This window comes from Larus michahellis, chromosome 6 (genome assembly GCF_964199755.1).
Source record: "Larus michahellis chromosome 6, bLarMic1.1, whole genome shotgun sequence".
Classification (NCBI taxonomy): Eukaryota; Metazoa; Chordata; class Aves; order Charadriiformes; family Laridae; genus Larus; species Larus michahellis.
This window is the reverse complement of record NC_133901.1, coordinates 624,312-637,982: the sequence shown is the minus strand read 5'-3', so window position 1 is coordinate 637,982 and position 13,671 is coordinate 624,312. Positions and strand designations below refer to the sequence as shown.

General features: G+C 40.6%; 1 protein-coding gene across 3 annotated transcripts; it reads right to left on the bottom strand.

The window, feature by feature from the left end:
• Positions 1-296: 296 nt before the first annotated feature.
• On the bottom strand, positions 297-11,065 carry LOC141744828 (histidine-rich glycoprotein-like). Of its 3 annotated transcripts, none has more exons than XM_074591582.1 (7): positions 10,788-11,065; positions 7,589-7,696; positions 6,527-6,614; positions 5,838-6,004; positions 3,995-4,111; positions 2,673-2,759; positions 297-2,057 (listed from the first exon to the last, which is right to left on the bottom strand). In XM_074591582.1, the coding sequence occupies exons 1-7, from the start codon at positions 10,983-10,985 to the stop codon at positions 750-752; spliced, it is 2,073 nt and encodes a 690-aa protein (XP_074447683.1). In that variant the 5' UTR covers positions 10,986-11,065; the 3' UTR covers positions 297-749. The 3 variants fall into 3 exon arrangements, with proteins under 3 accessions (XP_074447683.1, XP_074447684.1, XP_074447685.1); XM_074591583.1 differs by having other exon boundaries at positions 297-2,054; XM_074591584.1 differs by having other exon boundaries at positions 1,795-1,989.
• Positions 11,066-13,671: the final 2,606 nt, after the last annotated feature.

The window sequence follows — 13,671 nt, the reverse complement described above, 5'->3', positions numbered from 1 at the left end:
ATCAAGAAAACATTTACATGAAAGCGTTATTACATGCATCTGCTTTTCTCCTCCCCTGAGAGCAATTATGAACTATTTGAAAAGGGCTGTCCTTGAACCACCAGCAACTGTAGCAATGGAAGTGCCTGTGGGGGCCACCCTGCAGTGTCATGCTAAAAGTCATTAACTATTGTCAGACCTCTTCTAGACAATAGTGGTAACCCAACCACCGATTTATGCTAGGGAATGCCTCATTGATGTTTACTGTGCAGCCAAACAGCCATAGTAACAAAAAAGACAAAACTTTGGCAACCGTGTCAAGAAAAAAAAAAGCTTACATATTTTTATTTTCTTTGAATCTTTACAAAGCATGAATCTAGTGCCATGGGTCATTTTTTATGGAAGGCGATCAAATTTCCTCCAGGTCAGGTTTCCTCAGAGTACATTATAATTATGGATGATGAGAAAATGAAATATTTTAGATGGTAGTTTTCACTATTAGGGAATTTTCCTTTTTGTTCCAACTAAAGGAGCATTGTTTGCTGGGGAGGTTTATAGCAATAAACATTATCTGAGGGACTCAGTTACAGTGGAGTCTGAGGTAGCTGGAATCAAGAGGCAGGTGGGAATACTTGTCTTAATCATTATTTTCATTGCTTCTCCTCCCTAGAAATTGTATGTTTTTTCCCCTTCTCCATGTGCTGTTTTCATTCATTGTGTGACTATCATTGGCCCTGCAACTCTCAGACCAGGAACATCTTTCTCTGAGGTCATGCAGGAGAATTTTCTGCCATGGAGCTATGTGGAAATAAAGGCAAAATTTTTGGAAGAACAAGTTTGGGGTTTCCTGGGCATGACTTTGACTGCGTAGGGTGATCTGGAAAACCTGGAGCTTCTAGTATCTCCTTTAGACTTAAGCCAGTGAAGGGAATACCTTCACCAGGGCTGGAGGAGTGAGGGCTGCGTTGGGCTAGCTCAGGAAAGTTTGCAGTGGGAGGTGTGAGAGAATCCTGCTGATTTAGAACTGGAATGCGATAGAGAGCTCCTATTATTTGGAATGGAAAGTACTTTCCTGATATGCTTGTCTTGTTGCAATTATGTCTGTAATAGTGATGATAGAGGTGAGGAGGGTGGCCTGGAGGAGGAGGGTGATGTGGTCGATGATGGGGAGGAAGATGGTGGTGATGTGGTCCATGAGGAGGGGGCGGAGGACAGTGTGGTCCATGATGGGGAGGAGGATGGTGGTGATGGGGTCCATGAGGAGGGGGAGGACAGTGTGGTCCATGATGGGGAGGAGGATAGTGGTGATGTGGTCCATGAGGAGAGGGAGGACAGTGTGGTCCATGATGGGGAGGAGGATGGTGGTGATGTGGTCCATGAGGAGGGGGCGGAGGACAGTGTGGTCCATGATGGGGAGGAGGATGGTGGTGATGTGGTCCATGAGGAGAGGGAGGACAGTGTGGTCTATGGTGATGAGGAGGATGGTGGTGATGTGGTCCATGAGGAGGGGGAGGACAGTGTGGTCCATGATGGGGAGGAGGATGGTGGTGATGTGGTCCATGAGGAGGGGGAGGACAGTGTGGTCCATGATGGGGACCAAGAGGAGGATTATGTGGTTCATCATGGGTAGGAGGAAGAGAAGAGAGATCATGTAATTCCTCTGGGGAAGGAGGATGATGTGGTTCATCATGGGGAGGAGGAGCAGAAATGGGATGATGTAGTTCATCATTGGGAGAAGGAGCAGAAAGGGGATGTTGTGGTTCCTCTTGGGGAGGAGGATGTGGTCCCTCATGGGGAGGAGGAGAAGGGTGGTGATGTGGTCCACCATGGGGAGGAGGTGGAAGACAACGGTGCGGAGGGTGAAGGTGGTGATATGGTTCACCATGCGGGGGAGGAGGAGGAGAAGGTCCTTCATGGCTGTCTTGATGTTCTTCACTGAAAGTATGGTTATGCTCAGGTTCTTCAGGTCTGGATTGAGAAAAGGGTGGACATCCATGCCTGTGATGATGCCTGTGACCAAAATGATGATGGGGATGTCTCAGAGTTAAATGTCTGCATCTTTGCCTGTAGTGGTGCTGCTGTTCAAAAAAAAACCAGGGGAGGAAATATTAAGTGAGATGTTAATGGGACAGAAGAAAGTGGTGAGAAGGAGAGAGAGGTGGGAGTTAGTAGGTTTGCATTTACAGTTCTAGTGATCTGTAAGGAAACAAAACCTGTGTTTTTTTCAAAATAGAAGAGAAGGAGTAGATGATAAAATGCCAAATTACTGAAAATCATCTGGAAACACTGTACCATAACAAAATGAAATAATATAACTAACTGAGCAAAATTTGTGATGGATCAAACTCTGGAGTAGCTGTTGTCATATAAACTGGAATACCAAATATGATAAAGTTTATCTCCCCTCCTCTTGCATTCTAAAATTCTTTTGAACTTGTTTGCCAATCTCTATTCACTTTAACTAAGGAGTATGACTGGACTCAGAGGAGACGCCCTTGGAGGAAGTAGTAGGGCCAGCTCAATTCTAATTCATCCTCTGATTGACCTAGCAGTCCAAAGCCAGTCTGTCACCCCCAGGCAATAATAAAGGGACATAAACAACCGCTGCAATCATCTGTCAGTCTGGACTAAGTGAGGCTGGTGTACCCTGCAGGAGGATAGAGCCAGAGACATTTCAGTAAGTGAGTACATACGCAGGGATGGTAGATTTCACAGTTTATATCTGTTCCATCAGGTTCATCTGGATCACTGATAATTCTTGCCTTGCAGAATCCCACGTGCTAAGCAAAAGAAAAGAAAAAAAACCCGCCAATGCACATATGCGTTGTTGTGATGGAGCTACTGAAAGTTCCACATTTCAAAAGTTAGGCTAGTTCCTTCCATGCCTAAGTATGTTTACATAACTTAGATCTTGAACTTTCTGACCAGTGATACTTGCCAGTGATTAATAATGATTAAAATATAGGCTATTTTGGAGTGTTCTTGACTGTGAAGACCACCATGTGTGTCTAGCAGATTACTGCTCTTCATCTTATTTCTCTTTTGGTGTCTGTAAGAAATTGGTCAGCTACTGATGTCTCCAAAACGAGTACCCTGTAGGTCACTGATTTTTATTCCTTTTTTTTCTGTCTTTGTTTGTCAAACATCTGTTCAGATTGGGCTATTCTGAAATTTTGCTCAAAGTCCTCAAAACCAGACACTGTGAGTCTATGCTGTTTCAGACAAAGCTCCAGGTAGAGCTTTCTTCCGTATTTATCTTTCAAAAAGTGATTTGTTGAAATCCCTTAGCATTGCTTCCCTTAGCATCCTGTTTGCTGTGACTTTCACCTGCTGCCCACTCATTGTGTGTGGAATTGCTCATCTGGAAGAGCACAGAACCCAGGTGGGGGGTTCTGTGTGTGCTCTCTCTAGGGGATGCTTTATCTTGATAAATGTTTGGGCCATTAATAGCCTATTGGCATCAACAACTACAAATGTTAGTAGCGTTTTACACACATACTCCTGTGATGGCGGCGTTGAGAACAGAATTCAAAACCTCTGACTATCTGGCTTGTTCTTCATTCTAGTGAATTTAGCTTTTATTTTTATTATAGATGTTTATTAATATATTTTTTTATATTTTAATTTATATTATAATATTATTTATTATATTCCCTCAGTTTCATTTCTGGGGAATAATTTATTCTGAAATGATAATCTTGCCTAGTTGTTTCTTTGGTGTAGACTATTATTGTAAAGGGAAGGTGGGGTGCGGAGAGTACTTTGATAGTAATCTGAACAGCTCAGCTCTAGGTCTGTAATATGCCAGACTCAGGTTACATTTAGATTTGAGAGTTCAGATTGCCTCCTTAGAGAATAAAAAGAAGCAGCTGCAAGATTAGGATCTGGACTTGGACATGCTGGATTTCTAATTTTGAGTTTGGGTGCATGCTTACAAGAAACACTTAGAAATATTGCGGGAAGATCTTCCTGGTGCCACCCATTGTGTCAGTTCTCATGCTAAGACTTTACTTACGGCGTGCCAGTCATCCAGAAAATCACATTCCAATGCCTCATCTGCTTGTTGTGCGGATTTGGAACAGTTGGTCTCTTTTATAGAGAATCCTAAAATGTAACCTTCACGGGAGGCAGTCTGAAACCAAGAGGTCAAACAAGAAGTGATAACTAGGTGTATTTAAAGTCCTGTAAATTTAAAACCAACCATACTTCATATTGTTGTCAAAATCCTGTCTACCTCATGCTTTCTTTACCTGTGCTGTTCAAATGTTCGTCCATATACACGTATTCAGTAAGGAAAAAAAGATTCAATAATTTATACCTTACTTGCCTCACACCTTTATGAGTTCCAGGAATGGTTGCTTTACTTCTGTCTCTAGTATGTGTATGCTGTAATAATAACTGTTACTTTTACAGCCTGTGTTTTTAGGAAGTAGCGTCCTTATTAACTGCTGCTCTTGTAAAAATACAGAGATCTACTGGATGGCAACCACCCCTTCCCAGTGATGGGAGTGCATAGTGCTGCAGTGCTGATGTTAATTGGGGAGGAAGTTCTGCCAGTTACTGTGAGGTTGGTGCTTTCTCTGTTGTCAGTGGCATTATTCATAGAGAAGGCATTACTCCACAAGAGCGTGGGAGAAAGCCTTTGGGATCCTATTAAAATCCATGAAGAGGTGTTTCATTTTAATTGTCAACTGCTGTAGTTTATTTCAGGTCTGTGTTGAAGGTATCCATAGCATGTGTGTGCACACAAGTTTCACTACATTGGTTAAAAGTGGATGCACATGCTTCATGGTGTATTTTTTAATCATAATTCATAGTTTCTCAGTGTTATGCAGTCTATTGAAATCCAGTGGTACAACCTAAATTGTGACTGTAGCTAAAGATGCTGAAGTGTGAAGACAAAGCATTTAGGGAGAAATCCATGAATCCAGGCAATCTGAAAAGAGCCACTTGCTAAATGGGAGTAGGGATACATCCTGCATGGGACTACAGTGTAGAGCACTGCCAAGTTTCTGAGCAATATTAAAAGCTGCAGGGAGGTGGGGTTGGCATACTATAATTTAGGCAGTTTCCAAGATCAGCATGTGTTATGGCAGGGCCATGCAACCTCACTCGGAGGTGTCCTGAACTGACACATGTTGGCAGGATGATCCTGTGCTGTTTAAGTGACATCTCCAGCATCTCCCAACAAGAAATTGTGGTGATGTGAGAGTTATACTTCAAATCACCCAAAGGATAATTCTTCATGCCAACATCACTCAAAGATGAGGAGTTAGGTACCAGAGTCAGTAGTTCTTCAGGAGGTACAGCGCAGATAAAAATTTACCTACTGTCTTTCAGAGCTCTCACAGTGCTGCTTTGCTCTGCAGCAGAGAGTCAAAATGATGCTGAGCGTGTTCCACTTTTGTCTTGTACCCACGTGCTAAATATTCTAAGAGTAAAAAAATGTACCTGGCTTCAGTTGGCAGAATGTGTGACTGTGATAACACACATGACTGTACATCCTGAAGAACTCTGGTGAGTAGTAAATAAACTCTTGTATGTTATGATATGATAGGTAAATAGGCATTCAAAATAAAAACATGCACACACAGAAGGCTCTGACACTTTGGATCCCATCACACTGCCATAGTTTTCAGCAGATGAGAAATTCTTTTGCTTTCACGTGCCTAAATTAAAGTTAATAGCAAGTTTTTGCAGAAGTAGGACCTTCATAAAACTGAAGTAGATGATTTGCACTGAGAGGTGACAAGCAATTGTTCTGATCCTAGAAGGGTTTGAGTTCTGGTCCCGTAGTTTTGGAGCTGCTCACAAAATTTTGTCATTTATAAGTAATTCTAGGACAAAATGCCACTTACCATCTTTAAAATCTTTTCAACTTTGTCCACGTCAAAGTAGTTTGTGTGGTTACTCTCACTGTTAAATTTCTTCAGGGCCTTTGCAGCAATATTTTTGTGTTGCTCTGTGACTTCTAAGGCTTCAACTTTCACAGGACAATCTTTGCACTCTAATAAATCAGGAGGAACTGTGAAAACAGAGAATTTACTTACATTGTAATGGATATTAATACTCTTGCGAGTGTGCATGTACCTTCAATGTGAACTCATAATGAGAAAATGAAATGCAAGTGTTTCCTTGGAAGTGAAATACCTATCCCTCACTCCACAAATACGGGTTTGTCCTGTAATGTGAAAAAAACCCAAACCTGTGAAAATGACTATTCATATAAATCTTTTAGCTCCACCTTAGAATCTTACCATTCCAACCGGGCATTCTTTCTAAGTTTATTTTTCTGATATTCATGATCATGTTTTGGTGGACTGGAATGGTGATATCATCTGACATTAATAAAGTCTGCTTTGGAAGAGTAGGGTAACCTTAATTCTATTACTCATTCTTAACATTCCACTTGAATTATCTCAAATATGAATTGCAAGCAGATGAATGAATCTCTTACAGTTACCGTACACTAGTAGCGCACAGACTTGTAATTTGGTACTGGGGCTGGTTTGAGGTATGCATTGGCTTACAACAGTGGTTATTTTACCTGGACTTAATGTACAATTAAATCCATACAGTTGGGGTTTCTTCAGCAGCTGGTTTGTATGTGTGATAATCTTACATTGCCCAAAGTCCTGAGAGGAAAAAAGAATATGTGATTATGGTGTTATTTTCACTGGGTTTAATTGGATGTAGGTGATCATAGAAATTATGCCTCCTTTTAATGTACAGTACTTCTAAGAATAACAGATGTGGTCATTAATGGAATGTTTGATCTGGTACCAGTCAAAATTAGTGTTCAGATAAAATGGGATCTCCCTCTACAAGAGCTTTTATTTTAATTCTCAGTTTTGCATGACTGAGTAGACAATGGAAATGCTAATAATTATTTACAGTAAGATAATACTAGCTAACAGGGGAGGTTAGGGTGCCAGAGGTACGCAGGGTTACATAAATCTTTATCAAAAAGTGGATGGACCTTTTCTTCCGTTCCTTTTCCCCATCTTAATGAAAAGAGTAAATGCCCTCTCTTCTCTCCTCGTGGCCTTCCTGCTTTGTTTGGGGTGGCAGTGTCACCACTCTCCTCCTTAAGTAAAGTTTTGGACGGGTAGTTCTCATCCCAGACTGCACCATTGGGTTGCAACAATAAATGCCAAGTATTGCAACGTATCATACGTGTACTGACACTACCAAGGTTTCACATTGTCATTCCACAAACTCTATGACAGAAAACTGACAAAATACGACACTGGTATTTCTGGCTAATATACTAGGAACTTGCTTGAAAAAATAATTTCTCCTGCCCTTTAGCTGTCAGCAAATTATTCTTAAAACATCAGTACTGCTACCAGCAGTGGAATGGGGACTATAGCTCCTTTGAGATAGCTGGGTATGTAAAGCTGCACTTATGTGAGGAGTCGACCCTTTTCCAAACCTTTGGCTTATGTTTAACAACTCTAGAATTCAATAGATTTTATTTCATAGTGAGCCATATTAAAGCCTAGTCTGCACTTAGAGGTTTTGTGACACAGACATTTCTGGGCAGTTCAGATGAAGATCAAGTTAATGCATTATTGAGCTATGACTCTGCCTGGGTGCCGTTACTTGCCATGGAATAGGTGTTGCTGTATTCACAAGACTCCCAGTGTCTTCTGGATAATACAGAGCATTCGGTTTCCAGCACATCCAAAGTTAAGTAGAGGACTGACGAATTTCCCTGGAAGAGAAGGGCAGGTAAAAAAAGAGTTTGTATACAAGAAGTTTGGTCTGAAAAAAATTTTTTTTTAAATAGATACGTTTAATCTTTAATGTAGCTTCCCCAGTTCCCTATGAAGGTTTTTCTGAGCTGACGAGCGTAGAAGGGGGTTTAGGCTGGAAGGAACCTTTGGAGGTCATCTTCTCCGGCCTCTTGCTCAAGGTAAAACTAACTTCAAAGTTAGATTCAGCTAAGTTCTATGTATCACCAAGACAGATGTCCCACAACCTCCCTGGGCTCTTCCGGTACTTATCCACTTTTTCCATGATTTTTTGGGGTCTTACATCTAGTCTGAATTTCCCTTCCTGCAACCTACAACTGTTGCCTCTTGTCCTTTTGTTGACAACTGCGAGAAGAGTCTGGCATCCATCAAGTGGGGAAAATGCCAGTGTTAAAAAGTTGCCATTCCCTCTTTCTGATTCACATAGAACATACTGGACTATTAGGAAACCAGTTGTCCAGGCAGCCAATTGTACAGCTACAGGCATTTCAACTGACCCCAGTGGCCAGATGCTCCTTCAGAACTTTGCTTCCCGCTCAGTTGATTCAGAGAGTGATGCAACAAAGCTGTAATAATCCCTACGAAGTCAGGAGCCTTAGCTCTGACATTCTAGTACTTTCCGTCTCCTGAACAAACAGGATGGAGAATCAGAATTTGAATTTTGCTGCCAGTGTAATGGGATGTGGTGTTAAGAATTATCTGTGGCCCACAGAAACAGCTTTGTATTTTTCTGCTGCAAAATGAATCTCAATTCACATTTGGAATGGATTATTTAAACTTCATGCAAGCCCTGTGTGGACATTCAGAATGAACTCAGACGTATTTTATTTTGTCATTTAGATAAAACGATGCAAAGCCCTTCACTGTGAATAAATGTCCTTGAGTTTTATGAAATTTCATCCGTTCAGATTCTGTTTTCAGAGTGCTCCTGTATAGGCGAGACCTTGAGAAAGAATTACTGCAGTCTAGTGTAATATTTTTATTAGTGAGAGTCCACCAGTGTCACGTTGAACACTGGTTTTGCAGTGTGCATATGTCTTAGCATGGTCGCTGTGTTTCAAATAGGGGCTAGGTGATTTGCATGAAGACACGTGGTATCAATAACGGCATCAGGAAAAGAATATAGTTGTCCTGGACATAGCCGGCCCACTAGCCACGTGATTATTCTCTGCTTAGAGGCATTAGCGTTTTTATTTTGTTTTATAAATCCCAACAGTGAGTAAAATGCAGACAGGGAAGACAAGAGAACAAAGACAGAGAGAGAGACTAGTTCTTTCTGATTTGTATTTATAGAATTGCACAGAATGGAAAGGTAAGATAGGTAAGTGTTTTGTAAAGTGTGCTATTTGCAAGGAGCCCTCTGAAACGGAAATGACTAAACACATTCACTTTGTCATCCAAACCTGTGAAATGCTGAAGAAGCCAATTCAGCCCTGGCAAATATTTATTTTCTTTAGCAGGATGCATTTGGATTCAATAAAGCCTATAGCAGAGCTTGGGTGAAATTAAGTGTCTACGTCCAAATATGCAGTAGAAAATTCCTCTGTTTGTCTGCTGCATAGCTCTTGGAAAAAATAATATCTTATATGGTGCCTTTGTGGTTGTTTTAAAAGCATCTTGGGTACCAGAGTTCTGCACTGCACAAGCCCAGAACTGTTCCAGTGTGAATAGCGGAGTATCTTACGCTTCAAGAACTCTAGATCCAGCTGCTGGGAATTGCTCTGTTAAGTTTCTAAGAGGGTTGATGTATACTATTGCATGGAGATAATCAAAATAATGTCCTGGATTGTTTGGGGGTTTTGTTTTTTGGTTTTGGGTTTTTTTAAATTATTTTTTAATGTCATCTTGGCAGTGGAGCCAACACAACTTCTTGCCCAGTAGTGTACACGATCAGTGTGCAGCAACAACGCCTGTTGCCTTTGGGTCTGAGAAGGTACAGAGACCTCACAGGGAGAAGTCTTTAGCAGTAAGATAGATAGAAGGGCCTTTTCTGGCCTTGTAGACTCTGTGACAGCTGAAGCTGTGGCGCCAAAGACAGCAAAAGTCATTAAGGGTACAAAGCAAATCATAAGCATGGTAGTCTAGTGGCTATAGCATTCATCTGGAAGTGTGAATCCTCAGCTCTCGCCCCTATTACGAGTCATCGGTTCTACAGTTTATATAGTCAATAAGTTAATAATTGGTTAAAATGTAGAAGCACTGAGATTTTTCTTTTTAGAAACAACTGGTTTTTTTCATTCATCCAATGAATTTTGCGTGTCTGACTGCCCGGTGGCTCCACGTCACAGGGGTGGCACACACATTTCGTAAACACTGGATGTGTGCCTGGATTCTAGTTTCATAGCCAAGCAGCTAAAAGGTAGCCAGGTGCATTAGTAAATCTGCATGTCCTTGGTCTCTTTTAGTTACTATTAAGGAAATCTTGTATTCTATTGCTTTTTCTGCTATTGATTTGCTTTGGCGTTTAGGCAATCATTGAGAAAGGCTTATGTGTCCTCTCTAGGAAATAGAAATAGAAATAGGAGGGAAATAGGAAATGACTGATATGGATTCTCTATCCAGCCCTTCCCCTGTTTTGCAGAGTGGCATTTTCATCTCCTTTGGCTTCCTCTGCCATTTCCCCTTCCATCCAGTTATCAGCTATCTCCAAAATTCAGATAAGAACAAAATTCCGATCTTGCAGAATACATTGATCTAATTAATGTTAGCCATTCGCAGATTAAAGAAACCCTCTGAATGTAAATTTTGAATATGAGACCTGACAACAGAACGGAATGATGAATTTCTGGTGGTGTATAAAGCTGTTCAGTGCATCCCTTACGCTAACATCCTGTCAGCCAAGAGAATAGAGGGCATTCAGTGTCTTTCGAAATCAAGCTTGTGTACAATAAATCATGCACAAATGATTACTGAGATAGTGTAAATCAGAGCTGATTCATTGAATTACATCAACATTTCTCTGCTAAAAAGCAATAAACATAAGCTTTCAATGATCTGGCGCACTATTTAAAAATCAGTCTTGTGTAAATCAGCCTTTAAATTGATACTTACTATGCGTAGTTCGTGTGCATCAGCAACACGGAATAAACCAAACACATAGCCATCTCTGCGATGTCTGTTGACCAAATCCAGGGCCACGCCTGCATCTGTTTCAATGGTGCTGCAGTCTGCAGGGGTAATGCTGGTTTTGTTTTGGGCGTTCGAGCACTGCAGTAGTGTCAGAAGAAAAGCTGAAGCTAGAAGCAGCATTTTGTTTGCAGTGTCAGGTCACCTCTGCCCATGCTCCGATAAAGCCAGTAGTCTGCTTTTAAATCAGAGTAGCCCACCGAAGCTACAACTGAATGCTAAAAAGGCATGGTTTTACATAAATTTAAGTGTCGTGTCAGAGAGCTATTACCTTGACCCTGGATTAACATTTGCAAACAGCAAGTAAATGATTATATAGTGATTGAGCAGATTTTTGAAGAAAGTAGGCCTTATAATACTCTCTGAACTACCCATCAAAGGGACTATGTTTGTAATTCTTTAAGCAGGTATTGTGCAATAGTGTTTTACTATGAAAAACACTTCTAACACTGTGCTGCTGAGCCTGGCATTAAGAAGGTCCAGTTCATGTATGCAGGTATTGTGCAATCTTGGTTTTCTGTTTACTCTAAAAACAGTTGAACTGAAAATATGCTGAAATATTTGTGGTCAAATGATGGCTGTGTCCATGCCCCTGTTTTTACAGATCCTTACCTAGCGGAGAACTAGTGAAAGGGAAACAAGGAGATCACTCAGGTTTGGAAATGGGATGTGTAGCTGAAGGTGCGCTTGCAAGCTGGTGCTCCGTAGCTCTCTGTGAGTACCTGCTGCCCTTCCAGCTCGAGAAATGGAGAGCAGACTCCTGTCAGCCTTACATCATTTCAGATGGTACACAGGATGGGACTGACGGCTTAATACCGATGTAACCTAGGCATGGCATGGCGTGACTTTAAGCTGCCTTTGCGTTCTCAGTCTGAGCGGTGTTGTGTGCTCTTTGGCTGTAGTAGCCTTCATGGACTTCTTTAGAGGATGGCTGGTAACTTTTTTGTATTCATTAAAATAATTCAGTACATACTAAATTCATACCTTTCACCGGATACACCCGTATCCTCTGCTAAGCAGAAAGGAGACGATGTTGTTTCATTGTATTAAAAATCTTTTATTTGTGATAGTTTAAGACATTCTTAAAAGGCAATAATCACTTCTCAGGGAGTGGCTGAAGTTTGAATACAAAATTCAAACTCTGAATGAGAAAATACATAAATTCAATGTGAGTCCAAAATGACAAGGTCAGATTCAGATGAGAAATTTTCCAAGTCCTGGTGAAGGGTTGGATCAGCTTCTCATAGAAAAAGCTGCTAGCTATATAATTGGCTTGGGTTTACATGTTTGACTTTGAACTTTTGCTTTGACTTAGTTTTGTGAGAAACATAGGGAAATAGAATGGGTAATCGTCCTTAACCCTTACATCCTTATTTCATTAACCCTTATTAAAAAAAATTCCACCTTTTAGCATGTTTGGTGTCTAAGAAATCACATTTTAGGCTGCATAGAGCTGAAGCAGTGGCTTTCTTTTATAGTTAGTTCAGGACACATTTAACAGTTCTCTGGTAGTAGATAAGCTAAATGGAGGATTTTACAATATTAGAAACTGGGGCACTCAAAACTAGTGTGAATCAGTTTAAAATGCATAAAAATAGCCCCCGTACAATGGGTAGTGAACTTCTGGAACTTGTTGCCACAGAAAGATGTGGAGGCAGACAGTAGAAATGGCTCAGAAAAGTTCATGGGCAGCAGGTCCTCAAGTGGCTACTAGAAGGACTAAGCAGATAAGTGCTCTCTTAAATCCCCAGTACAGTGGCTCTGGGTACTGGGAAGGTACATGGGGAATGGTCTGCAGAAGGGGGCAGGTCAGAGGTTTCTCCGAACCACAGTTCTCTGCCACTGGGAGAGCTGAATACTGGGCTGGATGAACCACTGTTCTGATGCAGGAGGGCATTTCTCACATTGATGTTTTTATCATGTTTCATTATAATAATTCAGAATTTCTTCTGGAAAATTGAAAAAAAAGTGGTGAAATAAGTGTTGTATAAATAATCAAAGACATTTGAAATACATCTCATCAGTTAGAAATAATATTCACATCATTGTTGTGTTCCAAATCGCACCCCCATTCATTACTTACAATACTGTTTAATTTTTCAAATGGGCAGTCAAATTGAAGAAAGGCATCAGGTTACCTAATTTATAACATAATTCCCTTAGTCGTCTATTGTTTGCAGATTGTTCTTTTTTTCTCCTTTTGTTCTGTGCTGTTCATTGTGACACGGATCATTTTCCTTGACAGTGGCTTATGTACTTTTTATGTATGAAATAGAAACACTATGAATAAACAGTAGAAAATGTACAATTCCTGCAAAATTGACTGTAGAAGTAAAAGTAAGATTCCGTTCCCACTGTAGAGAGTTTTGCACTTGATTTTTTTGGAAAAGAAAGGCTGGACTCTGTTATTAAAGTACAGCAGGGACAAGCACTCCAAGCACAGTTAATTAAATATTGGTTGTTCTTGAGTCAGTATAATGTATTTTTATCATTCCTCATCCAGTTAGATATCTTTTTTAATACTTATTTTGTTTTTATATTTATTGCTTGTCAGTTTTGTGTTTTGTTTTAATGAAGCTATTTCTACAAACAGATAGCTGGCAGGAACAGGAATATTTAACCAAAGATGGCATTTCTCTTGACTAGCTTGTCAAAAGCTTGTTTGTCTCTATGGCTTTTACCAAGGCTTGACTTGCTACAGTAAGAGGTGATCCATATTCAAACTTTAAAGAACTGGTAATAAACATCCATCTTAAACCTCTCTCCAGAAATCTGAGAGAACACGCCAAAAAATGGCTTATCTTCCCCA

Excerpts from the sequence above, each read along its gene's own strand:
- LOC141744828 (XM_074591582.1), bottom strand. The coding sequence starts at position 10,985 with ATGCTGCTTCTAGCTTCAGCTTTTCTTCTGACACTACTGCAGTGCTCG. Across the intron at positions 7,697-10,787 it reads ATGCACACGAACTACGCATA|GGAAATTCGTCAGTCCTCTA; the intron begins GTAAGTATCAAT and ends CTTCTCTTCCAG. Across the intron at positions 2,760-3,994 it reads TTCTGGATGACTGGCACGCC|CACGTGGGATTCTGCAAGGC; the intron begins GTAAGTAAAGTC and ends TCTTTTGCTTAG.